The sequence below is a fragment of the Malus sylvestris genome, chromosome 3 (genome assembly GCF_916048215.2).
Source record: "Malus sylvestris chromosome 3, drMalSylv7.2, whole genome shotgun sequence".
NCBI lineage: Eukaryota > Viridiplantae > Streptophyta > Magnoliopsida > Rosales > Rosaceae > Malus > Malus sylvestris.
In genome coordinates, this window is record NC_062262.1 from 26,575,294 (window position 1) to 26,601,592 (window position 26,299).

General features: G+C 38.4%; 2 protein-coding genes across 16 annotated transcripts; one reads left to right on the forward strand and one right to left on the reverse strand.

Annotated features, from left to right (window-relative positions):
- The first annotated feature begins 89 nt into the window (after positions 1–89).
- On the forward strand, positions 90–18,019 carry LOC126614340 (uncharacterized). Of its 6 annotated transcripts, none has more exons than XR_007620346.1 (6): positions 92–657; positions 1,530–2,259; positions 2,346–2,721; positions 2,945–3,065; positions 3,204–3,266; positions 3,348–3,505. XR_007620346.1 is itself a non-coding variant. In XM_050281948.1 (5 exons), exons 1-5 carry the CDS (start codon positions 123–125, stop codon positions 17,937–17,939), a joined length of 1,779 nt encoding a protein of 592 aa, XP_050137905.1. In that variant the 5' UTR covers positions 90–122; the 3' UTR covers positions 17,940–18,019. The 6 variants fall into 6 exon arrangements, 4 of the variants coding, with proteins under 4 accessions (XP_050137905.1, XP_050137904.1, XP_050137903.1 ...); XR_007620347.1 differs by having other exon boundaries at positions 2,945–3,042; XM_050281948.1 differs by lacking the exons at positions 2,945–3,065; positions 3,204–3,266; positions 3,348–3,505 and adding exons at positions 17,721–17,783; positions 17,865–18,019 and having other exon boundaries at positions 90–657.
- LOC126614339 (heat shock 70 kDa protein 16-like) lies at positions 9,165–24,558 on the reverse strand. 10 transcript variants are annotated; one of them, XM_050281942.1, is made up of 11 exons: positions 24,415–24,541; positions 14,455–14,512; positions 12,994–14,235; positions 12,348–12,560; positions 11,795–11,890; positions 11,508–11,666; positions 11,003–11,203; positions 10,377–10,523; positions 10,192–10,296; positions 9,991–10,121; positions 9,165–9,581 (listed from the first exon to the last, which is right to left on the reverse strand). In XM_050281942.1, exons 3-11 carry the CDS (start codon positions 14,161–14,163, stop codon positions 9,545–9,547), a joined length of 2,259 nt encoding a protein of 752 aa, XP_050137899.1. In that variant the 5' UTR covers positions 14,164–14,235; positions 14,455–14,512; positions 24,415–24,541; the 3' UTR covers positions 9,165–9,544. The 10 variants fall into 10 exon arrangements, with proteins under 10 accessions (XP_050137899.1, XP_050137896.1, XP_050137900.1 ...); XM_050281938.1 differs by lacking the exons at positions 9,165–9,581; positions 9,991–10,121; positions 10,192–10,296; ... (5 more) ...; positions 12,994–14,235; positions 14,455–14,512 and adding exons at positions 18,673–19,119; positions 19,235–19,319; positions 19,724–19,854; ... (5 more) ...; positions 22,151–22,363; positions 22,847–24,087 and having other exon boundaries at positions 24,411–24,558; XM_050281937.1 differs by lacking the exons at positions 9,165–9,581; positions 9,991–10,121; positions 10,192–10,296; ... (5 more) ...; positions 12,994–14,235; positions 14,455–14,512 and adding exons at positions 18,673–19,122; positions 19,235–19,319; positions 19,724–19,854; ... (5 more) ...; positions 22,151–22,363; positions 22,847–24,087 and having other exon boundaries at positions 24,411–24,558.
- Positions 24,559–26,299: the final 1,741 nt, after the last annotated feature.

The window sequence follows — 26,299 nt, forward strand, 5'->3', positions numbered from 1 at the left end:
TCTCGTGACTCATTTTATTGTCTCACGCGACATATTTAGAGCCCATAGTGACCAAAAAATAAAAAATATAAATACAGTTAACCCAAATATATATTCAAAGGACTCGGTGAGAGCCCAAAGGGATGAAAGAGCACATCTTCGGATTCTTCCCCATCACGCCGCTGCCAAAAATAAAACATAAAAACCCAAAAAAGGAAATTTCATTTCGGAATCCCTCCAATTTTTCCAAATTCAAATCCCGCCCTATAAATCCCAGTCTGCCAGTCTCACCCATTTTCCATCTCCCTTCAATTTTCAATACCCAAAATCCATTTTCTCGATTTCTCTCCATGGCCGACTACGAGCCTCCGTCGTTCTCTCTCGGACTCGACCTTGGTTTCGATTCGCAGCTCCAACCAGCTGCCGCGAACCACTCCACACCCGCCGCAGCTCCAAACTCTTCGCGGGGTTCCAATGCACATACACCCGTTGAGGTAGATGAGGAGTTAGAGCCTCAAATCACGGGCCCGGATCCAGATCCTGGGTCCCGACCCGGCCGACCGCTCAAGCGGCTCAAGAGAGGGGTGGCTGAGAAGCGGGAATCTACGCCGGCTACGCCGTGTCGTAATGTTGACGACGATATCGAAGATTTCTCGTCTGGGGAAGATTTTGTTCAAGGTAATGATAAAGATTTATCATTTTTGTTTGTTTAGGGTTAGCTGGAAATGGGAAGAGAATAAATGTGTGATCTTTTATGCAGTATTTGATAAAATTAGGAAAGAAAATTGGGGAAATAATGTTAATTGTTTGCAGATGCTTAGGAGAATGAAGTAATTGTAAAGGAAATATTTTTTGTTTCATTTCGCTATCGGTTTCGAAGGAACAAACATGGAATGTAATTAGGAAGTTGTTATCTGCAAGAAAGTAGTATTTTTTGTTAGATTTGCAGATGTAATGTAATGGGTTTTTTGATGTGGTGAGGGGCCTTTTTGCAAAACTTATGGTTTTTGGTGATTTGGGAATTAGGGTTATGTGCAGTATGAACTTTGAGATGGGAAAATGGTTAATTATGGTTGAAATTGAAATGCATTTTCGGGGTAGCGGCATAAATAGGGTTTAGTTAAACCTGTGGGTTGGTAAATAGTGTTCATTGTAAGTTGTTTGTAAGAAGCACAAGCAAACACATTGAACAATCTTTGGCATAGTTGGTTAAGTTCTGTGTTTGGCAATGTAAACCTGGGCTTTTTCTTTGGTTGTTTTATTGTTGTTGCTGCTGCTAGGCTGCTTTAGGATTTGCTTCAGAAGATATTGGGTGTTTTGATTCTCATGTAGTGCTATTAGGAGTGTTGGTTTAGTAGCGTAATAGTTTCCTTCTTGGATATTTTGCCAGGAAGGTCCAACTTTGTGCATAATCTTTAATCCGATTCATATCGAGGTTTTGAGCTTTCTCTCTCTCTCTCTCTCTCTCTCGTGTGTGTGTGTGTGTGTGTGTGTGTGGTGTATCTGCTTCATAGAAAATGTATTAAGGTTAACGGTTGCTAAATTTATAGCAGATGTGCATTCGTCAACACAATACCATACTGTATCTAGTAGTTCAAAGGTCCCATTACGTGGAAGTGGGGTTTTAACCTCTCAATCATCCTGCCATATCATGGGAAGGAAAAGGAAACCAGTTTCAGATGTCTCAGCTTCTGTGAGTTTGGAGGAAAGCCACAAAGGATTCATGTTTCCGAAGTTAACTGCCAGTCCTCTTCGAAGGTTCCAATTAATTGATTCCGATTCTGATGATCCTTCACCCAGTGAAAGTGTGAGCAGGGGTACTTGTGATGTTGATGCATCCTCAAAGAAGCAAAAGTATAGTTCTGCCCATGCTGCAACTACTAGTGAAACAAAGAAGAAATCTTCTATGAGTATGCCTGTAGATGTGGATGATGTGGATTTATGGAAAGATTTCAGTCCGATCAAGAAGTTTAGCATTCCAACACCTGCTTTAGATGAGGTATGTCAGGAGTACTTGCGATCTGCGAAGGATAAGTCTGCTCAGAAATTTGAGAGGGTTTCATGTTTACATACCAATGAGAATTTTCATGAAACAATGCCTGGTGGCCAAGATTTTGAACAACTCTGGAATACGGCTGATCCCCTTCCACCTGCTCATCGTTACTTTTTTCATGATGATCCAAAGATTCGGAAATTAGTCTGCAATCGCTTGCCCAATTTTTTCCCACTCGTTAACATCAGAGGAAATCAGCAGAGTGGTGCATCAGTAATTGATTACATGTGAGCACTTCTTTTTCAGTTGTTTCTAGTTTTTTTTTAACTTTCTTTTTAGTTATGTCATGATATGTTTGTCTTTGTCACTTCAGGGGTCAGTTTAACAATGGAGATGCTTCAAAACAGAGAGTGAGTCAGAAGATTGACCTTGAAAAAACCTCTAATAGGCAAAGAAATAAATCAAACGTACCAAATGTTGAAGATGCTTCTGGAAGCTGGGTGAACCCAAAAGATGGTAGACTAGCACAGAAAGTTAGTGTCAATAAAAGCTCAAAAAAGGGAAGAATTAAGTCAGTAAAATCCAATGTTGGAACAGTCGAGCATGCTTCTGGAAACTGGGTGGAACCCAGAAGCTGCGTCAGTACAAAGCGGGTTCAAGCAAATGCACAACCTTCTAGTCAATGGGATGCGTTTGGTGGAAGTGGGCAAGCTGCTGGTTATTGGTATACCGGCCCTGGTGGAAGGAAGGTATGTTACACTGCTTATTGCTGATTTGATTTTTATGGATCTTTTGTTAATTTCAATTCAGAGGTCATTGAGGTTCTAAAAATTGACTCTGGATTGTTAAAACATATGCAATTATGTTTACAATCTTCCAAAGCAACACTGCTAAAGTCCTACATTTTCTTATTATTGCTTTACTGAAGAAGGTGAATGATATCGGTTGATGCTTTGGTTATCACATTTCCAGATTTGAAGGATATCATTAATTGCTAGTGTCAATGCATAATTTGGGTTTCCGCTTGAAGCTTTCTCATGGAACTAGGAAACCAGAATTTGATATTGCTGGTGAAATTTCGTATGACCCTTATGTAGGCATTCTTATCCGCAGTCACGTGGATATAATTGACTTGGCATTTTAGTTACAAACTGTTTGTTGCGTCTCTGACATTATTGATGTGTGCTTCTCTCTCCTTTCATTTATGTAATGCTCTTGTTTTTGTCGCCAGGTTTATCGTTGCAAAACTGGGCAGGAATTGAGTGGTTCGGCAGCCTACAAACAGTATAAGAAGGTACATATAAATCCGTCCATGCTTCTCCACGTTTCATTCTTCTCTTAATGCAGCTCACACATTTATACATTTCATCGACAGGAAAGTGGACGTTCTGTGCAAGCCAAGAAAGCAAAACCAAAACCAAAAAAGAAAAATGTTCCCAAGAAGAGGTGAGGCTGACGGTTAATGGCCATGTACCAAAAGTTTTTCTGTACCATTTCTTGTCGATAATTTTACTATCTGGAATCTTCATAAAATCTTTGTGTGAACGCTTATTTCATGAAATAAAAAAGAGATTTTGATAGTGTTTGATTTCTGGATTGAGTTTCTTCAATGGAATAGGGAAAACAGAAATGTACAGAGAGAGAAATTAGAGAGCCATGGAAGCTTCAAGGTTCATTGGATTCCACTCTACCAAGCAAGAAGCTCGGAGAGCATATATTACCGTTAGAGGAGTGAGTAACAACCGTACTCTCTCACATCATTACAAATCAATCATAACCATCCATTCTTAAGTCATCATGTAAGATGCTTATACTTGTCATGAGCTATAACTCATTACAATCTAATCTAGATGCCATATGGAATATGATCCAAAGGCTCACATTAAATCTTACAACTTGCATATAATAAAACCATCACAGCAAATACATTTATACACCAATACTTTTTTCAAAATGTTTTGCTGATTTCATTCCAAGTGCAGCTCTCAAATACCCAAACCGATCCTTAGGTAGAGCCTTGGTAAAAATTTCTGCCAATTGCTCTTCTATACTGCAATACTTCAATTCAATTGTGCCATCCCAAATTGCATCCCTTATGAAGTGATACCTTATATTGATATGTTTGGTTTTCTGGTGGAAAACTGGATTCTTGGACATGGCTATGGCAGAGGTATTGTCACATAGCAAAGGTGCAGCCTTCACTTGTTCTCCAAAGTCAGATAACACAAACTTCAGCCATATTGCCTGTGTTGTAGCTTCTGCAGCATTTATATATTTAGCTTCTGCAGTGGATAAAGCCACACTGCATTGCTTGACAGAAGCCCAAGAAAATATCCCTGGGCCAAAGTTGAATACATAGCCCGAAGTACTCTTCATATCATCCAAGCTTCATGCCCAGTCACTATCACAGTAGCCTATCAACACAACTTCTTTACCCTTCACATACTTAATTCTAAAATCCAATGTCCCTTAGACATATCTCAAGACCTTTTTAGTTGTCCCCATGTGCTTCCTAGTAGACTTATGCATAAATATTGCCAATAAACATGATGCATACATCAAATCTAGTCTAGTAGTTGTTAGGTATAACAAACTACCAACCATTTTTCTATACAAACCCTCATTAACATCTTCACTTTCATCAACCTTAAATAGCTTCTCATTGATTGCAAGTGGAGTCTTCACAGCTTTACAGTCCTTTAAACCAAACTTCTCAAGTAAGGACTTGGCATATTTCTTCTAATGGATAAATATGCCCTTATCAGTTTGAAGTATGCCTAAACCAAGGAAATGATGTAGCAATCCCAAGTTTGATATCTCATAATGTTTCATCATATCCATCTTAAACTCTTGAATCATTTCATCAAAACTCCTTGTGTAGATAATGTCACCTACATACAGAGACATAATAAGCACACCTGCATCATTGAATTTAGTATACAAAGTAGCTTCACTTTGACTTTTCTTAAACCCAGACTTGTTGAAGTATGTATCTATTTCATCATACCAAGCTCTGGGAGCTTGTTTCAAACCATATAAGGCCTTTTTCAGTCTGTAAACTTTGTCTTCTTGCCCTGTGACTTCAAATCCCTGTAGTTGATCAACATATACTTCCTCATGCAGTGTACCATTTAGAAATGCAGATTCGACATCCAATTGGAACAATCTTCATTCCTTTTAAGCTACCAGTGCAATTAAAGTTCTAATGGTATCAAGCCTTACCATTGGTGCAAAGGTCTCATTGAAGTCAACCCCAGGCTTCTGAGAGTAGCCCTTTACCACTAACCTTGCCTTGTTCTTCTGCATTGAGCCATCCAGATTAAGTTGTCTTATAGACCCATTTGACACCAATTACTGGTTTATCAAATGGTCTATTAACTAGCTCCCATGTGTCATTCTTTTCATTTCAATCTCTGTAGACATAGCTTTTCTCCAAGCTTCATCCCCTGATGCCTTTTCAAAACACTCAGGCTTTATTATACAAAAATTGCACCTTTCATATACTTCATTCAAGCTCCTGAACCTGAGAGGAGTATGATCATACTCTTGTGGACCAGTGTGGTTCACTTGTTCCCCTTGACTTGAAGAAGAAGTAATAATTTGATCATGTTGCTCCTGCAATACCTCTGAGCACTCCACATCTTTATCACTCTCTTCACTCTCAACATTGCTCCCTTCATTTTCATGCACTCCATTAGCTATTGCAATCGACATATTCTTCCCTGCACAAGACTTCAAGTCCCAATAAGAGTTCTCATAAAAAATCAAATCTCTAGAGATGACGATTTTCTTGGTTTTAGGATTATACAACCTGTAACCCTTTTCATAGGTTCCATAACCAAGAAAAATACAATTGACACTTGTTGCATCTAGTTTCTGTCTCATCTGTGATGGAACTTGTGCATAGCATAGAGGGATCCAAACACTCTTAAGTGTTTCACTCCAGGATTCCTTCCATTATATGCTTCAAATGGAGTCTTCTTATTCAGAGCTTTGGTAGGGCATCTATTAAGAATGTAGACTGTAATGTTAACTGTTTCTGCCCAAAACTCAAATGGAATACCTTTCTCCAACATCATGCATTTAGCCATTTCTACAATGGTCTTATTTCTCCTCTCTGCAACACCATTTTGTTGTGGAGAATAGGCCACTGTGAGCTGTCTTTCCAAACCTAGATCTTCACAAAACTGAGAAAATTCAAGGGAAGTGTACTCTCCTCCTGTCACTTCTTAATTTCTTTTATTTGTACCCACTTTGTAGTTCAACAGTTGCTTTGAATTTCTTGAACACACCAAATGCCTCAGATTTACTCTTTAGAAAATAAACCCATCGCATTCTGGTACAATCATTTGTGAAGGTGATAAAGTACTTGTTTCCAGCTTTGGTAGGTGTTTGCATTGGTCCACATATATCAGTGTGAATCAACTCCAATGGTAAAGTAGCTTTCCACTTGGTTTCTTTGGGAAAAACATCTCTGGAATGCTTGCCAAGTGCACATCCCTCACACACTGTGGTGTTCATTTTTAGCTCAGGCAATCCAATTACCATATCATACTCTTGTAGTTGCATTAGAGCATTCATATTCAAATGCCCTAGCCTTCTATGCCATATCTCAGCAGCTTGCCCAACACTAGCTCTTATGACAATTTGGATTCTTGGTTGCAACTTAAAGGGAAAGCTTCGATTTCCTTTCATTGGGATCTTAACAACTAGATTAGAGCATGTGAAATCATCATAGATTCTGACTTCAATTCCTCCAAATACAAGGTAGTACCCATGCTCCATCATTTTTCCTACACTCAGCAAATTCTCTTTCAAACCAGGTACTAAATTATCTCCCTTATGTACCTTTTGCCTTGCTTAGTTTCAACCAATAAATCACCATTTCTAACCACATCAACCAATTGCCCTATGCCCATCTTAACTTTGGCAGTGACATTCCTATCTATATTCACCAATAGATCTTCTATCCCTGTCATGTGGTTACTACAACCACCGTCAACATACCAAATGTCTTCACCCTTATTCACAGCAGTTTTCATACACACAGAACATAGTTGGATTATTCTCCACTTGACCAACATAATTTGCATGTTGAGTAGCTTTCTTAGACCTACAATCCTTGGCAAAATGCCTTGGCTTATCACAGTTATGACACCTTGGTTTCCCCTTGAACCAACACTCTCCAAAATGTAATTTGTCACAGTATTTGCAAGGGTTCTTGGCTCCATTAGAAGGTCCAACAAATTTCCCTTGCTGGTGCACAGGTTGTTATCCCACTTCTTACCCTTTGTCTTCTGATTCTTTGTGGGTTTGAAGTTTTGGTTGGCATTATAATTGTTCTTCCTGGAAGCTATACTTAAGCTAGCAAAAGCTTTTTCAATACTGTTTTCAGAATGCCTCTCAATTCGTTGTTTATACTCTTTTAGAGTAGCAATTACATCCTTCACATCAATAGTCTCCAAATCCCTAGTATTTTCAATCACAACTACAATACTATCATAGGATTTAGGGAGGCTAATTAATAACTTTTGCACGATTATTTGATTTCCAATATCTTTACCATAACTTTTCATTTGTGTAATAAGATCAAGTAATTGCACAAGATACACAGAGAATGCTTCATGCTCACCTATCCGAGTATATTCAAAATCACGCTTTAAACTTTGAAGTTTCATAGCTCTTACCTGTTTATCTCCAATAAAATCTTGCTTCAGTATATCCCAGTCCTCCTTTGCCATTTCTAGTATGGTGATCCTTGAGAAAATCTCATCTGACACAGCTCCTTGAATGATGTCAAGAGTCTTAGAATCTTTGATTGTGTTCTCCTTCAGAAGCTTAAGCTCAATTGCAGTGAGCTATTCTTCTCTTTTCGCCGGAGGACTGTACCCTATCTCAACCATATCCCACAAATCGTGAGATCTGAATATGGTCTTCATCTTTATCTGCCAGAAATCAAAGTTTTCTCCATTGAAAACCGGTGCTCGAAGATCAGCACCACTCGATCTAGCCATATTAGACTTGTTATCGAGTAACCCAGAAATTTTCAGAGCTTTCTTCAGTTGCAGCAAAACCCGATTCTCCTCCGAGTTCTTTTGCTATCAACCACGTCATAGTTTCACACCCAGATCAAGCTCGAACCTGGCTCTGATACCATGATAGTGTTTGATTTCTGGATTGAGTTTCTTCAATGGAATAGTGAAAACAGAAATGTACAGAGAGAAAGAAATTAGAGAGCCATGGAAGCTTCAAGGTTCATTGGATTCCACTCTACCAAGCAAGAAGCTCGGAGAGCATATATTACCGTTAGGGGACCGTTAGAGGAGTAACAACCTCACTCTCTCACATCATTACAAATTTATCACAACCATCCATCATCAAGTCATCATGTAAGATGCTTACACTTATCATGAGCTATGACTCATTACAATCTAATCTAGATGCTATATGGAATAAGATCCAAAGGCTCACATTAAATCTTACAACCTACATATAATAAAACCATCACAGCAAATACATTAATACACCAATAGATTTGTGTTTTCATAACCTGGGATCTACATGTAGATTACATTTCTTTATGCTATTAAGATAATATATTTTGAATCATTGCTCATGCTCGAGTAATGATTAATTACAACCACTTGGTTCTATGATGGAACTCTAATTGTTAAGATTTCACAGTTAAGCCATTGAGATTAGTCTAGGTCGTGATAATGAATTGGAAAATCGTTAGGATTACACTAGGTCACGAGTATGATTCCCTCCATTTTGGTTTTAAAATTAAAAAATAATAATAATAATAATTCTATTGCCATAATGTTTAGGGAAATGTTTTTATATTAATTAACATAGATGTGTAGAAGAAGAAAAAGAGTGAACCATTTCCGCTCATGGAATAGGCGCTTTCTAACCAACCTTTTCAGCTCATAAAATGTGACTATTAGCGTCTTCAATCACCAAGTCCGCGGTTACATGTTTACTACGTATGAACCATTTCGGTGACTTAATCGATTGCCATGGGCTGCTGCAACTCAATATGACAAGCTGTCAAACATGGCAATAACTTACCTATCACATATTGTATACCCCTCTCTCGACTTCGTCACATGATTAGTGATGTGATGAGAGGGAGAGAGGAGAATACAACACGATACGTAAGTTCCTCTTCTCAAACACAGTAACAATAGGCTTATATTCAAGCATCCTAAATCTTCCAATCATGAAGTTACAAGCAGTTTATTTGCTGCATGACAAATGCACATAACAAAGCAATTCATCGGGCACAAGGGAGACAAACAATATTTCTGCTCTTGCTTTCGGAATACTTGCTTTCCCTCAAAAATAAAACCCACAAAAATAAAAGGAAAACAGTCCCTGAAGAAAACCTCTTATACAACATTTGATGCTCTAAAACAAAAAGCACTCGCAAACACGGTCAGGATTCAGGACAAGCAAAAATCATGGATTGTGTTAGCAACAAAGTGTTCAACTGACTGCTGCAAGCGCTTGGGCAATATATGCTCCGTATTACTAACTTCATGAGACCTCATCAGTTTGCTCAAGACAATATCATTGAGCCCTGGATCTGAATACATGGTTGCATCTCCTGAAATGATTAGAGCAGCATGATTAGTTTCTAGAGATTGAAAACCAAATGTAACAGCAACAACACCGTAGGAATCAAGTGAATTGAGAAACCAGCAGCAAACTAGGGAAATGCGTAAAAGTTGCTGTAGTGCAAATGAAGGAACAAGTTACCCCAATCAAACAATCATAAATACTCCCCATATCATTTGTTTCTTATTTAACCCATCAAGCTGAGGATATATTCGATGCTACCACCAGGTTAGATACATTTTCAGAAAAGATTGATTTGGCCAAACAACTTATTGATCTTGCAGTCCTACATTTAAAAGGTCTTCACATAACATGTTGACAAAATTAAGAACATTACAACGAACATGGAGCATTATAATTAAAGTCAAGTCAGAAACTAGGAAGTGCAAGAGTATTACGACTTCAATTCCTCATTCCTGCTCTTAATATCATTTGACCATAAGACTGGGTCAACATTCTTTGGCAACGAGTCTTGTTGTTGGTTTTTCTCCCTAAGCCACAGCTCCACTTTATAGCACTCATTAAAAACCTGAAACATGAAAAGTCAAACGCAGAAGAAAATATAATAGTCACATTTATATGAGGCATAAGTAACTAACTGAATTCGCAGCCATCCGGTAATCCCCAATGCACTTTAATAGATCTCTTGTAGCTTGCAATCTTGCTTCCTTGTCTTTATATCGGTTCTCAATTGGATTTACCAGCTACAGTTATCAAATAGACATCAAGAATGGAGAAAGATAACCGGAATTTAAATTCTCAAATTTCAAGAAGTGGAGAAAACCTTCTGAAGATCTTCCAGCTTTGAAGTATAAGCATTTTCTGTTTCATCTTCTCCATCATCATAAAGCCATTCCTCTGTCTGCTGCAGGCTCCTGGAGATGCCCTCCATCTCTTGATAACTTGCAAAGCTTCGATATGTGTTGAGAAGCTGTTCACATGCATGTCCTTATGTTAAAAAGCCAGCCTCTGGCAAAAAGTGGCAGCATGAACTAAAAGATCTACGAGAGTCTGACTAAGCTACGGTCAAACATGTTCAGGTATGAATAATGGCACAAACAGAGATACAACAATAAGGGACTGATTTTTTGCCCAAAGATATATAGAACTGATTATCATCCCATACTATAGAACAGTTCAAAATTGTTTGCTTAAAGAAAATATTACTAGATGCAGTGTTCCCCATTGTGCATTTCGGTCTTTATCACACCCACACCATGAAAACCAAATCTTTGAGTTGCTAATATTTACTCCCAGGCCACATGGGGATTAAAACTATTCCGGTATTACAAGAAGAATGTCAGTGCTATGTCCTTATACTGCTTCAAAAAGGCGTAAGTCAAACCACGGCAAAGTGATTGAGCAGGCAAAGCCGAAGCAAACATGATGGAAAGATAATACAGGCTATACCTTATTTTGCATCTCATAGACGTAAGACTCCAACGCATTCTTTTTGTCTTTAGTTTGTTCCATAATTTTGTCCTGTTGAGCTAACTGGAGTTCTTTTTCTTGAGCTTCTGAAAGTTCAGCCTTGGTCATTCCACCATATATACTTTCACTAACAGGTATCTCTAGCGTCCTGGTGGCTTTTTTGTTTCTTTTAGCCTCACCCTGAAAATTTGGATATCTTTCAATAAGTTTACATCTGCTCCACAAACTTTAAACACAACTGAATTTGACAGGAACTTTGCAAAACCAAAATAGTATGCATTGCAGATTAAGTATAAACGACAAGATTACTGTAGATTAAGTATAAACGACAAGATTACTGTAGATTAACTATAAGGGAATTATCACATTTATTCAAAATTTGGATTTATCTCTAGTTTTTCCAGCATGAAATAAAGAACATAAATAAGAACTAAATTACGAGGGAGTGCATTTCTGTAACTTAAGAAGTTGGAAACAAACTTACACCAGTATGTGAAGAGTTGTGCTGCATACTGCCTTCTTCAAATCCATCTGCAACTGCCTCAGTAGAACCAGAAGCAGTTACATAATCAGTGTCCATTGGTTCCATTTTTGAACCGGCAAGACCCCCTGTAGAAGAGTCATCTCCGTGATCTTCCATCACCTAAAGCCATTATAAGATTTATACAACAAAACTTTCGACCAAAAAAAAAAGTACCACAAAACTATGATCCTAGGAAATCAGTAAATGACAAAGTAGATATTGTCAGGAAAAAAAAAGGTTTTACTTACCATAGCTGATTCAACAGAGACAACACCGTGGAGATCTAACATAACTTTAACTTTAACCCTTGTTTTTTCGCCATGGGAGCATTGGAAAGGGCCAATCTACATAAACAGCAGCCCTTATTGAGGAAGTAACAGTAATCCAATTAAATAAAAGGTATTTTCATTGCAAGGTAAGCCAAAACAAAAGGATCTAAATGACATTTGCATTGAGCAGATAGTAAATCTTTTTAATTGGGTTTTGGTGGCATCTCTCTCCCTCTAATGCCCACACATAAACATTTAATTGTTTGACATGTCAAATACTGGAGTCGTCTCCCCCAACTGTTCTATAAATTGTCTAACTAAAAAAAAACAGAAGATTTTAATCATCCTAAATTCTTATAGAGGCTTCAAAGATTAGACATTGAACTTAGTGTTCAGTGGTAACATGATTGCCTTTGATTTACTTTCACTTCTCTATGTGGTCATCCTTTCTACACATTTTTATCATGCATCCCCACCAATTCCCCTCTACCACCCCACTGAAAAAAAGGGAATGAAGAGCATAGTATATTACAGTAAAACAACAAATGTCAGGAGAAGTGCCAGCAGGCACTTCGCTGGGATTAGCATAGAATGCTTTCAAATGAAATAAACTGCTTCGTCGAAACATCAGTTCTTTAACACTTGGAATGGGTTGGCCTTTTGGAAACAGGATGCCACTTGTCCCTGTGCAAATTGGAGCTTCATCGATTAAGAATGCTATTGAGAAAGGAATTGAGTCTTGAACCTGCATAGAGATCCGGGAAAACCATTACAAACATTGTGGACAACTATCCAGATAGCAAAGACGTCTCACAAGTGTCTCTACATTTTACAATTAAAGCCACAAGTTTGTGCTTTGTCGGTAGGGGTTTTTGGAATGCACATCAATTCCAGAATGAGTAAGCAGTCGTTACCCTTTGTCATACTCTCAAATTTCAAAAAATAAAAAAAGAACCGAAAGAAGGGAAAAGAAGGGGGGGGGGGGGGTGGTGGTGTGGGGGGGCATTGCATAGAACAGCATAGCATTACTGATGCATCTCTTGTTCCATACAGGGGCATTGCATAGAACAGCGTAGTATTACTGATGCATTGCATATGAACAAACATATCATGGTATTCTTAACTGACAGTAAAGCACTGTATTTGTGACCATGAATTGAAAGTTTCAAAATACAAACCTCATGTTCTCTGACTCGAAAAACAGGACTGAGCATTGCACATTGAAGAGCGCATCCACGTGCTACACACTCACTCGCATTCAGCGTCCGGCCAGGTTCTTTCCTGAACACAGAAGCTAATATTCTAGCAACCGCTGGAATCCTAGACCCTGACCCGACAAGCTCCACAGAATGAATCTTATCAGCAGTCAAACCTGCATCAGATAGAGCTTTGCTACAAGGAACACCAATTCTCTCCAACAAACCTGAAGCCAGCATCTCAAAGTCTTCCCTTTTAATAAATCCCCTGACATCTTTTTCATCCATTAAGCACTCAATATTAAGAGGTGCCTCCGTATTCGCACTCAACACTTTCTTCAGCTTCTCACATGCTGCCCGTAGCCTGATACTTGCCTTCACATTAGAGTACACATCAATTCTGTACTGCTCCTTGAACTGTGTGGCAAAATGATTAAACAAGACCTCATCGAAGTCTCTCCCTCCCAAGCTTCTGTCAAAAGTATGAGATAGTATCTTCATTTGCCAAGCCTCAAATGACGCAATAGAGACCTGTGTATCACAGTGACCAATGTCAATAAATGCCACATAAGTTGGACCGGAAGTTGAGAAATCTGTTCTGTAAACTCCATAACTATGAGCAGTTGCAGTACAGTCATGCATCAATCTCAAAGGCTTCAACCCAGCAACTTTGGCAGCATCCAAATATGCACGTCTTTGCAAGTCTGTAAAGTACGATGGAATTCCAATCACACAATCTGAAATGGGCATTTCCTGATTCTTCTCTATTAGATCTTTCAAATGTGCAAAAAGCATTGCTGTAACTTGAACTGGCGTAAATGTATGAGTCGCGCCCAAGTACTTCAAATGAATCAAAATGCCACCATCTGGAGCTTCAGAAGTTTCAAAGGGCAAAATTCGAAGGTCACGTTGAACATCAGGCTCAGTAAATTTTCTACCCATCAGTCTCTTCACCTGAGACACCGTAGATTTCGGGTTCATCATTGCAGAGGCAGCACCAGCAGACCCCAGAAACCTCTGCTTCTCACCAAAACAAACCAGAGCTGGGGTTTCACGTTTCGATTCATCATTCAACAAAACATCAACTCCCCATTGATTCACCACCGCAATTACACAATTCTCATTTCCAACATCAAACCCCACCACACTCATGTTTAACAAAATTTCGAAACGAAACTACCGACACCAATTAAGTTCCACAAAACCTACAATTCAATCCCAACACTGCAAATAAGAAAAAAGATACACAGAAATGTGAATTCAATTTACTTCAAACAAGTTTTCACCAACAAATGCTTAAACATTTTTATTAATAACTGCTGTTATACGTTTATCAAATTCCTAAACCCAGGTAAATTTAGCCATCAGTACATTTCAATTTTCCCAGAAACCAAACAAAATTCAAATGTCAAATATTTCAAAAGCAAATCCGCAAAGTACTACCAAAATCTGCACAGAAATGATGAATTGAGCAGGCTGAGGAAGGTGATTGCAGTACCGTTTGAGAAACGACGTTCCGGAAAGAAACCGAAGAACACCACGAAATTGGGTAATTTCAGAGAGAAGAAGAAACTATTAACAAAACTGCAGAAACTTAAGAACTAAGGAAAATGAAGCACGAAGAATTTGAGAGAGAGAAAGAATGAGAGCTGATTTCATATCAGTAAAGTTGTTACAACTGTTGATCTTCTAGCTATTTATAGAAGCTAGGTAAACTTAATGACTAAGAAGGCTTCTAATTAACTCATGCTACAAGATTGTGACACATGTACACTCAAGATCATTACACCTGTCCATTTAGAGACTTACACTTAATACCCCCTCAATCTCAACTGGGTATCCTAGCTTGAGATTACCATTGGAACAATGCTGCAGAAATAAGGAACTATGAAGACCTTTGGTCAATACATCTGCCACTTGATCATTTGTAGAAATATACTCAACCAACAAATTTCCCTTTTGAACTCGTTCACGAACAAAGTGAAAATCTGTATCAAGATTTTTTATCCGAGTGTGAAAAACCAGATTAGAACACAAAGCAAGTGTCGAAACATTATCACAGAAGAGAAGTGGAGGAGATGGCAAGAAAATATGCAGATCCTTAAGAATCAAATGTATCCATGCTACATCAGCAGTAGCATTAGCCAATGCTTTATATTTTGCTTCTGTTGAACTTCTGGAAACACTTCTCTGTTTCTCTGACTGCCAAGAAATGGGATTGGGACCTAAGAATACCACAAAGCCAGTTGTTGATCTTCTAGTGTTTACATCTGATGCCCAATCAGCATCACTATAAGCAGTTAACTCCATAGAAGCAGCAGCAGAAAATGTGAGACCACAACGCATAGTGCCTTGTAAATAACGCAAAATCCTTTTCACCAAGGAAAAATGCAAATTTGTTGGAGTGGACATGAACTGACAAGCATAATTAACTGCAAAAAGCTATGTCAGAACGTGTAAATGTAAGATGTTGTAAGACACCAACCAGACTACGAAATAAAGTAGGGTCAGAGATGAGTGTTCCTTCATCTTTAAACAACTGAGTATGTGGCTTGCAAGGAGTGAAACATGGTTTGCATGAGTCCATGGATGCCTTGTGAAGTACATCTTTTACATACGTAGACTAAGATATGAACAAATCCCCATTGTCCTTGTAAGTAATCTGAAGACCCAATAAGTATGTCAATAATCTCATATCCTTCATATCAAATACCTCTCCTAGCCTATCAATCACTTCTTGCACTAACCCAGGTTGTGAACCAGTGATAATTATGTCGTCGACATAGAAGAGAAGAATCACAACTTCATTGTCTAGAGCTTTAACTAACAAACTGGGATCGGATTTAGAAACAACAAATCCCAAATTAGGTAGATAGGTGGTAAATTTCAAGTTTCAGGCTCTAGGAGCTTGTTTAAGTCCATAGAGAGACTTAACAAGCTTACAAACATACTGAGGATGATTAGGGTCTTGAAACCCTTGTGGTTGCTTCATGAACACCTCTTCTTGAAGATCACCATGCAGAAATGCATTTTTGACATCTAATTGGCGTAACTTCCACCTTTGTGACGCTGCAAGAGCAAGGACAAGTCTTACAGTTGTGTGTCTTACTACAGGGCTAAGTGTATCAGCATAATCTAACCCATGTTCTTGACTGTAGCCTTGGGCCACTAAGCGAGCTTTATATCTAGAAACCTTGCCATATTGATCCTTCTTAATCTTATAAACCCACTTACTTCCTATCACATTCCTATAAATTGGTGGTGGAACCAACTCCCATGTTCCCTGTTTTTGCAAAGCATTGAACTCTTGTACCATAGCATTCCTCCAGTGATCATGAACAACTGCTGTTCTAAAAGTAGTAGGCTCAACAGAATCATGAATAGACAAAACAGCAGTGTAACCCTTGAACACAACATCAACAGATTCACTAGCATTTGTCTCAGAGAAATCAGCAGTAGATGCTATATAGGAACTATAATCTTTCCTAGAGATGGCACCAGATTTAAGTCTAGTTGTCATAGGATGACTTGAAGATACAACGGGTAAATCAGAATTAGCAGCAGCATTTGAATCATTATTTGGATCAAGTGAGAGAGTTAACCACCACTGTGATGAACACTGCCGGATGGTGTATTCTGCCAATTAATCGAAGAATCCATAGTGTTACCACTTGAATGATCAGGCCTATTAACTGAAGGTATTATAATTGGAACAAGTATGGGATGCTTGTCTAAAGGAGTATATTACTGCTGTGAAGAAGAACGTACAGAACTCTCCATAAATGGAAACACAGTTTCATCATGCACCACATGTCTTGAGATAAACAATTTTTCAAAACTCAAATCCCGCCCTATAAATCCCACTCTTCCAGTCTCACCCATTTTTCATCTCCCTCCAATTTTCCATACCCAAAATCCATTTTCTCGATTTCTCTCCATGGCCGACTACGAGCCTCCGTCGTTCTCTCTCGGACTCGACCTTGGTTTCGATTCGCAGCTCCAACCAGCTGCCGCGAACCACTCCACACCCGCCGCAGCTCCAACCTCTTCGCGGGGTTCCAATGCCCATACACCCGTTGAGGTAGATGAGGAGTTAGAGCCTCAAATCACGGGCCCGGATCCAGATCCTGGGTCCTGACCCTGCCGACCGCTCAAGCGGCTTAAGAGAGGGGAGGCTGAGAAGCCGAACCCACGCCGTGTCGTAACGACGATATCGAAGATTTCTCGTCTGGGGAAGATTTTGTTCAAGGTAATGATAAAGATTTATCATTTTTGTTCGTTTAGGGTTAGCTGGAAATGGGAAGAGAATGTGTGATCTTTTATGCCGTATTTGATAAAATTGGGAAACAAAATTGGGGCAAACAACGTTAATTGTTTGCAGATGCTTAGGAGTTAGGAGAATAGAGTAATTGTAAAGGAAATATTTTTTGTTTCATTTCGCCATCGATTTCGAAGGAACCAACATGGAATGTAATCAGGAAGTTGGTAACTGGAAGAAAGTAGTATTTTTTGTTAGATTTGCAGATGTAATGCAATGGGGTTTTTGATGTGGTGAGGGGCCCTTTTGCAAAACTCATGGATTTTGGTGATTTGGGAATTAGGGTTATGTGCAGTATGAACTTTGAGATGGGAAAACGGTTAATTATGGTTGCATCTCTGACATCATTGATGTGTGCATCTCTCTCCTAATGCTCTCGTTTTGTCGCCAGGTTTATCGTTGCAAAACTGGGCAGGAATCGAGTGGTTCGGCAGCCTACAGACGGTATAAGAAGGTACATATAAACCCGTCCATGCTTCTCCACGTTTCATTCTTCTCTTAACGCAGCTCACACATTTGTGCATTTCATCGACAGGAAAGTGGACGTTTTAAAGAAAAATGTTCCCAAGGAGAGGTGAGGCTGACAGTCATGGCCATTTCTTGTCGATAATTTTACTATCCAGAATCTTCATAAACTCTTTGTGTTAACACTTACTTCTTGAAATAAAAAAGAGATTTGTGTTTTCATAACCTGGGATCTACATGTAGATTACATTTCTTTCTGCTATTAAGATAATACATTTTGAATCATTGCTCTCGCTCGAGTAATGATTAATGACAACCAATTGGTTCTATGACGGAACTCCAATTGTTAAGATTTCGCATTTAAGCCATTGAGATTAGTCCAGGTCGTGATAATAAATTGGAAAATCGTCAGTATTACACTAGGTCACGAGTATGATTCCCTCCATTTTGGTTTTTAAATAAAAATTAAAAAATAATAATAATAATTCTATTGCCGTAATGTTTAGGGAAATGTTTTTATATTAATTAACATAGATATGTAGAAGAAGAAAAAGATAACCATTGCCACTCATGGATTAGGCACTTTCTAACCTATCGTTTCAACTCATAAAAATGTGACAATTAGCGTCTCCGATCACCCAGTCTGCGGTTACATGTTCACTATGTACAAACCATTTTGGTTTGGTGACTTGGTCGATCGCCATGGGCTGCTGCAACTCAATATGACAAGCTGTCAAACACGGCAATAACTTACCTATCACATGTTGTATACCCCTCTCTCCGGCCTTCGTCACATGATTAGCAATGTGATGAGAAGGAGAGAGGGGAACACAACACAGGATACGTAAGTTCCTCTTCTCAAACACAGTAACAATAGGTTTATATTCAAGCATCCTAAATCTTCCAATCATGAAGGTACAAGAAGTTTATTTGCTACATGACAAATGCACATAACAAAGCAATTCATCGGGCACAAGGGAGACAATATTTCTGCTCATGCTTTCGGAATACTTGCTTTCCCTCAAAAATAAAACCCACAAAAGAAGGAAAACAGTCCCTGAGGAAAACCTCTTACACAACAATTGATGCTCTGAAACAAAAAGCACTCGCAAACACGGTCAGGACTCAGGACTAGCAAAAACCATGGATTATGTTAGCAACAAAGTGTTCAAATGACTGCTTCAAGCGCTTGGGCAATATATGCTCCGTATTACTAACTTCATGAGACCTCATCAGTTTGCTCAAGACAATATCATTGACATAGGTCTTCGGCAGAAGAACAAGCAAAAATCAGAGTCCGATATTGACTATTATGTTCTTGTATACTGCTGCCCATCCATTCAAAGGCAAAACCGTGAATGCAACAGAAACAGTTGTCAGAACAAACAAGAAAGTAGGGCTATAAAATTTTTTGTACACATCCTGCATTGTTCCACTCACTAGTGATCAGAAAGTGTCATGTTGGTTAGAGCCCTTGTGGTCCTCGCGATTAGGAGCCCTGGATCTGAATACATGGTTGCATCTCCTGAAATGATTAGAGTAGCATGATTAGTTTCTAGAGATCGAAAACCAAATGTGACAGCAACACCATAGGAATTAAGTGAATCGAGAAAACAGCAGCAAACTAGGGAAATGCATAAAAGTTGGTGTAGTGCAAATGAAGGAACAAGTTACCCCAATCAAACAATCATAAATACTCCCCATATCATTTGTTTCTTATTTAATCCATCAAGGTGGGATATATTAGATGTTACCACCAGGTTAGATACATTTTCAAAAAGGATTGCTTTGGCAAAACAACTTAATGATCTGCAGTCCTACATTTAAAAGGTCTTTGCACACCATGTTGGCAAAATTAAGAACATTAAAAAGAACATGGAGCATTATAATTAAAGTCAAGTCGGAAGCTAGGAAGTGCAAGAGTATTACGACTTCAATTCCTCATTCCTGCTCCTAATATCATTTGACCATAAGACTGGGTCAACATTCTTTGGCAATGAGTCTTGTTGTTGGTTTTTGTCCCTAAGCCACTGCTCCACTTTATAGCACTCATTAACAACCTGAAACATGAAAAGTCAATCGCAGAAGAAAATATAATAGTCACATTTATATGAGGCATAAGTAACTAACTGAATTGACATACCGATTCTCTATCCATGGGTGGAAGTGAATTCACAGCCATCCGGTAATCCCCAGTGCACTTCAACAGATCTCTTGTAGCTTGTAATCTTGCTTCCTCATCTTTATATCGGTTCTCAATTGGATCTACCAGCTAGAGTTATCAAATAGACATCAAGAATGGAGAAAGATAACCGGAATTTAAATTCTCAAATTTCAAGAAGTGGAGAAAACCTTCTGAAGATCTTCCAGCTTTGAAGTATAAGCATTTTCTGTTTCATCTTCTCCATCATCATAAAGCCATTCCTCTGTCTGCTGCAGGCTCCTGGAGATGCCCTCCCTCTCTTGATCACTTGCAAAGCTTCGATATGTGTTGAGAAGCTATTCACATGCATGTCCTTATGTTAAAAAGCCAGCCTCTGGCACAAAGTGGCAGCATGAACTAAAAGATCTACGAGAGTCTGACTAAGCCACAGTCAAACATGCTCAGGTATGGATAATGACACAAACAGAGATACAGCAATAAGGGACTGATTTTTTGCCCAAAGATATATAGAACTGATTATCATCCCATACTATCGAACAGTTCAAAATTGTTTGCTTAAAGAAAATAAAGAGTAGTCACAAAGCTTAAATCCTAATATTACTAGATGCAGTGTTCCCCATTGTGCATTTCGGTCTTTATCACACCCACACCATGAAAACCAAATTTTTTAGTTGGTAATATTTACTCCCAGGACACATGGGGATTAAAACTATTCCGGTATTAGAAGTAGAATGTCAGTGCTATGTCCTTATACTGCTTCAAAAAGGCGTAAGTCAAACCACGGCAAAGTGTTTGAGCAGGCAAAGCCGAACCAAACATGATGGAAAGATAATACAGGCTATACCTTATTTCGCATCTCATAGACGTAAGACTCCAACGCATTCTTTTTGTCTTTGGTTTGTTCCATAATTCTGTCCTGTTGAGCTAACTGGAGTTCTTTTTCTTGAGCTTCTGAAAGTTCAGCCTTGGTCATTCCACCATATATACTTTCACTAACAGGTATCTCTAGCCGCCTGGTGGCTTTTTTGTTTCTTTTAGCTTCACCCTGAAAGTGTGGATATCTTTCAATAAGTTTACATCTGCTCCACAAACTTTAAACAACTGAATTTGACAGGAACTTTGCAAAACCAAAACAGTATGCATTGCAGCTTAAGTATAAACGACAAGATTATTGTAGACTAACTATAAGGGAATTATCGCATTTATTCAAATTTTGGATTTATCTCTAGTTTTTCCAGCATGAAATAAAGGAAATAAATAAGAACTAAATTACGAGGGAGTGCATTTCTGTAACTTATGAAGTTGGAAACAAACTTACACCAGTATGTGAAGAGTTGTGCTGCATGCTGCTTTCTTCAAATCCATCTGCAACTGCCTCAGTAGAACCAGAAGCAGTTACATAATCAGTGTCCATTGGTTCCATTTTTGAACCGGCAAGACCCCTTGTAGAAGAGTCATCTCCGTGATCTTCCATCACCTAAAGCCATTATAAGATTTATACCACAAAACTTTCGACCAAAAAAAAAAATAAGTACCACAAAACTATGATCCTAGGAAACCAGTAAATGACAAAGTAGATATTGTCAGGAAAAAAACAAGTTTTACTTACCATAGCTGATTCAACAGAGACAACACCGTGGAGATCCAACATAACTTTAACTTTAACTTTAACCCTTGTTTTTTCGCCATGGGAGCATTGGAAAGGGCCAATCTACATAAACAGCAGCCCTTATTGAGGAAGTAACAGTAATCCAATTAAATAAAAGGTATTTTCATTGCAAGGTAAGCCAAAACAAAAGGATCTAAATGACATTTGCATTGAGCAGATAGTAAATCTTTTTAATTGGGTTTTGTTGACATCTCTCTCTCTTTAATGCCCACACATAAACATTTAATTGTTCGACATGTCAAATACTGGAGTCGTCTCCCCCAAGTGTTCTATAAATTGTCCAACTAAAAAAAAACAGAGAAGATTTTACATCATCCTAAATTCTTATAGAGGCTTCAAAGATTAGACATTGAACTTAGTGCTCAGTGGTAACATGATTGCCCTTGATTTACCTTCACTTCTCTATGTGGTCATCCTTTCTACACATTTTTATCATGCATCCCCACCAATAAAATTCTTAGTGTCACATATTCCCCTCTCCCACCCCACTGGAAGAAAGGGAATGAAGAGCATAGTATATTACCTTAAAACAACAAATGTCAGGAGAAGTGCCAGCAGGCACTTCACTGGGATTAGCATAGAATGCTTTCAAATGAAATAAACTGCTTCGTCGAAACGTCAGTACTTTAACACTTGGAATGGGTTGGCCTTTTGGAAACAGGATGCCACTTGTCCCTGTGCAAATTGGAGCTTCATCTATTAAGAATGCTACCGAGAAAGGAATTGAGTCTAGAACCTGCATATAGATCCAGGAAAACCATTACATGCATTGTGGGCAACTATCCAGATAGCAAAGACGTCTCACAAATGTGTCTACATTTTACAATTAAAGCCACAAGTTTGTGCTTTGTAGGTAGGGGTTTTTGGAATGCACATCAATTCCAGAATGAGTAAGCAGGCGTTACCTTCAACCAATAAAAATCAATTATAAAGCAAACATTAATCCTTTTTTAAGGTGGTCCCTAAGCCTAAGCTTTGTCAGAGGCATTGTCATACTCTCAAATTTCAAAAGAAAAAAAAAAGAACCGGGTGAGAAAGGGGGGGGAGGGGGTGGGTGGTGGGGAAGGGGAACAAACTCATCTCTTGTTCAATACAGGCATTGCATAGAAAAGCATAGTATTACTGATGCATTGCATATGAACAAATATATCATGGTATTCTTAACTGAAAGTAAAGCACTGTATTTGTGACCATGAATTGAAAGTTTCATAATACAAACCTCATATTCTCTGACTCGAAAAACAGGACTGAGCATTGCACATTGAAGAGCGCATCCACGTGCTACACACTCACTCGCATTCAGCGTCCGGCCGGGTTCTTTCCTGAACACAGAAGCTAATATTCTAGCAACCGCTGGAATCCTAGACCCTGACCCGACAAGCTCCACAGAATGAATCTTATCAGCAGTCAAACCTGCATCAGCTAGAGCTTTGCTACAAGGAATACCAATCCTCTCCAACAAACCTGAAGCCAGCATCTCAAAGTCTTCCCTTTTAATAAATCCCCTGACATCTATTTCATCCATTAAGCACTCAATATTAAGAGGTGCCTCCGCATTCGCACTCAACACTTTCTTCAGCTTCTCACATGCTGCCCGTAACCTGATACTTGCCTTGACATTAGAGTAAACATCAATTCTGTACTGCTCCTTGAACTGTGCAGCAAAATGATTAAACAAGATCTCATCAAAGTCTCTCCCTCCCAAGCTTCTGTCAAAAGTATGAGATAGTATCTTCATTTCCCCAGCATCAAATGACGCAATAGAGACCTGTGTATCACACTGACCAATGTCAATAAATGCCACATAAGTTGGACCGGAAGTTGAGAAATCTGTTTTGTAAATCCCATAACTAAGAGCAGTTGCAGTACAGTCATGCATCAATCTCAAAGGCTTCAACCCAGCAACTGTGGCAGCATCCAAATATGCACGTCTTTGCAAGTCTGTAAAGTACGATGGAATTCCAATCACACAATCTGAAATGGGCATTTCCTGATTCTTCTCTATTAGATCTTTCAAATGTGCAAAAAGCATTGCTGTAACTTGAACTGGCGTAAACGTATGAGTCGCCCCCAAGTACTTCAAATGAATCAAAATGCCACCATCTGGAGCTTCAGAAGTATCAAGGGGCAAAATTTGAAGGTCACGTTGAACATCAGGCTCAGTAAATTTTCTACCAATCAGTCTCTTCACCTGAGACACCGTAGATTTCGGGTTCATCATTGCAGAGGCAGCACCAGCAGACCCCAGAAACCTCTGCTTCTCACCAAAACAAACCACAGCTGGGGTTTCACGTTTCGATTCATCATTCAACAAAACATCAACTCCCCGTTGCTTCACCACCGCAATTACACAATTCTCATTTCCAACATCAAACCCCACCACACTCATGTTTAACGAAATTTCGAAATGAAACTACCGACACCAATTAAGTTCCACAAAACCTACAATTCAATCCCAACCTGCAAAGAAGAAAAAAGATACACAGAAATGTGAATTCAATGTACTTCAAACAAGCTTTCACTAACAAATGCTTAAACGTTTTTATTAATAACTGCTGTTATACGTTTTCAAATTCCTAAACCCAGCTAAATTTAGCCATCAGTACATTTCAATTTCCGAAATCTGAGGATCCAGGGACTCAAAATTCCATCAGGATATTTAATTTTCCTTCAATTTTCCCAGAAACCAAACAAAATTCAAATGTCAAATATTTCAAAAGCAAATCCGCAAAGTACTACCAAAATCTGCACAGAAATGATGAATTGAGCAGGCTGAAGAGTACCTGATTGAGAAACGACGTTCCGGAAAGAAACCGAAGAAGAACACCATGAAATTGGGTAATTTCAGAGAGAAGAAGAAACTTGGTAGAGAGGAAAACTCTGCCCTTTGCTCGCATTGCAGAATATACAACGCCATATTCCTCCTTAATAAAATTATGCCATTTTATGGGGATCTGTTGGCAAATAATAATATTCTCAGAAATGCCTTTCTGTTTCTCGTATTTAACAATTCCCTCTGTTAGATTTCGATTTTTTGGTTCAAGTCCTTATTGTCGCTGCAAAAATGAATGTGTGAATAGCCCACACTTTTTTACTTCTCACACACTTCTTGTTAATTTCTATCATTTAATCTTCTTTAATTCATCCGATCTGACGGTCGAAAATTAAAACAATATGTGAGAATTATAAAGAGGTATGTGAATTGCACACCCCTACAAAAAATCACATACATGCAATTACATGATAAGGAGTTTGATTTCAATATATAGGAATCAGATTCAATATATAGGAATCAGACGCTCAGAGTTTATTTGTATAACATTACTGTTACAATGTTAACTTTAATTTTTTTTAACACACATAAAATTGAAATTAAACTTAATTTTCTGCCAACTATGTAATGCCAAAGCTCAAAGAACAGTAAAATAAGAGAGTAATGCCTTGTAAATTTTCTTTTTGGTGCAACGTAGATAAGATTCTTTTAACCTATCACGTCTTTAGGGGCAACTTGCCAAAGTTCAAGTCGTTTTAGAGCAATTACTTCGAGTGCGACCATTCTGGATCCCATATCAAGAACGCTCCAATTGTTTTATTATACATATATGAACAAGAATAATTTTTATTTGTGGAGAATTCTATGGTACCATACCCATTTAATTTAATAAAAGTTGAGTATTATCTTAGAGCATTGATTAAGTTCAACGAATTATCTTGACCGTCATATACAATTTGTTTTAATAAAAGTCAAGGACTATCTTACATAGTTAATTAAATCTAAGAAAAACTAATGAAAAATGTTTGAAAACTTTTAACGATAAGACCAAAATAAAGGGTAAAATGAATAGTACCAGGTTTGACTTTTTAGTGTAAAAATATGGTTTTTCATTAAAATCAACAGTACCGTGGGCTTTTCGTTAAAATTTCCTTAAATCTAATGAATTATGTTGACCGCTAGGCTAGTTTACTTTTTCTTTGATTATTTTTTTGTTTTGTTTTGGCGTCTCAGTCTTCTCCTTCTTCACCGTTAATCTACTTCAATACGTCATGCATGAAAAGATCCGTACGTATTTTCTATTACTCGAACCATGCATAAAGGTCGAGCGTGTTCCCCTTCACAAGTGTTTTTTATTCTCGGGATGTACTTTTCCTCGATGCAGCGTTGCAGATTACTAATTTTCTACTTAATTGCAGATGTGGATTCTTTGAAACCATGCAACGATTGAAGGAGCCGAGTTCTCGAATAAGAGGGCAATTTATATCTAGTCATGCTTCTCTTCTCGACATTTCCCTTGTCATGCGGCTGACTCGTACCGGCAGTGTTGGCATTGCAAAAAAACAGGCAAAATGTTCATATGTCTGAGCCTATCAGGGTTGCAGGCTAACATATATGATTTTTGTGCTTTTATTTGCACATATTCGTAAATATATGCATTTGTTGTGCGAAAAGAAATATGCATTTGTTACTACCTTTCTAGTTTCTACAACGTTGTTCATATATGCGTGTCCAAACCGGATCAAAGCAACTCTAGTTTACCATAGAAAATGGTCCAAGGAATGAGTAAATATTGGAATGCTTGTTTTATGCAGATCATATGGTGTTGGTATCCCCCAACTGGACAGCTTAACGTACTGGCAAACCATCTTCGCATAGATCGCTCCAATCCAACTGCAG

Bases quoted from the DNA above. Each gene is read 5' to 3' on its own strand.
- LOC126614340 (XM_050281948.1), top strand. From the start codon at position 123: ATGAAAGAGCACATCTTCGGATTCTTCCCCATCACGCCGCTGCCAAAA. The intron at 658-1,529 runs GTAATGATAAAG...CTAAATTTATAG, and splicing joins TGGGGAAGATTTTGTTCAAG to CAGATGTGCATTCGTCAACA. The intron at 17,784-17,864 runs GTACATATAAAC...TTTCATCGACAG, and splicing joins CCTACAGACGGTATAAGAAG to GAAAGTGGACGTTTTAAAGA.
- LOC126614339 (XM_050281938.1), bottom strand. From the start codon at position 24,016: ATGAGTGTGGTGGGGTTTGATGTTGGAAATGAGAATTGTGTAATTGCG. The intron at 21,670-22,150 runs GTAATATACTAT...CTGTTTATGTAG, and splicing joins CTGACATTTGTTGTTTTAAG to ATTGGCCCTTTCCAATGCTC. The intron at 21,436-21,567 runs GTAAGTAAAACT...TAATGGCTTTAG, and splicing joins TCTCTGTTGAATCAGCTATG to GTGATGGAAGATCACGGAGA.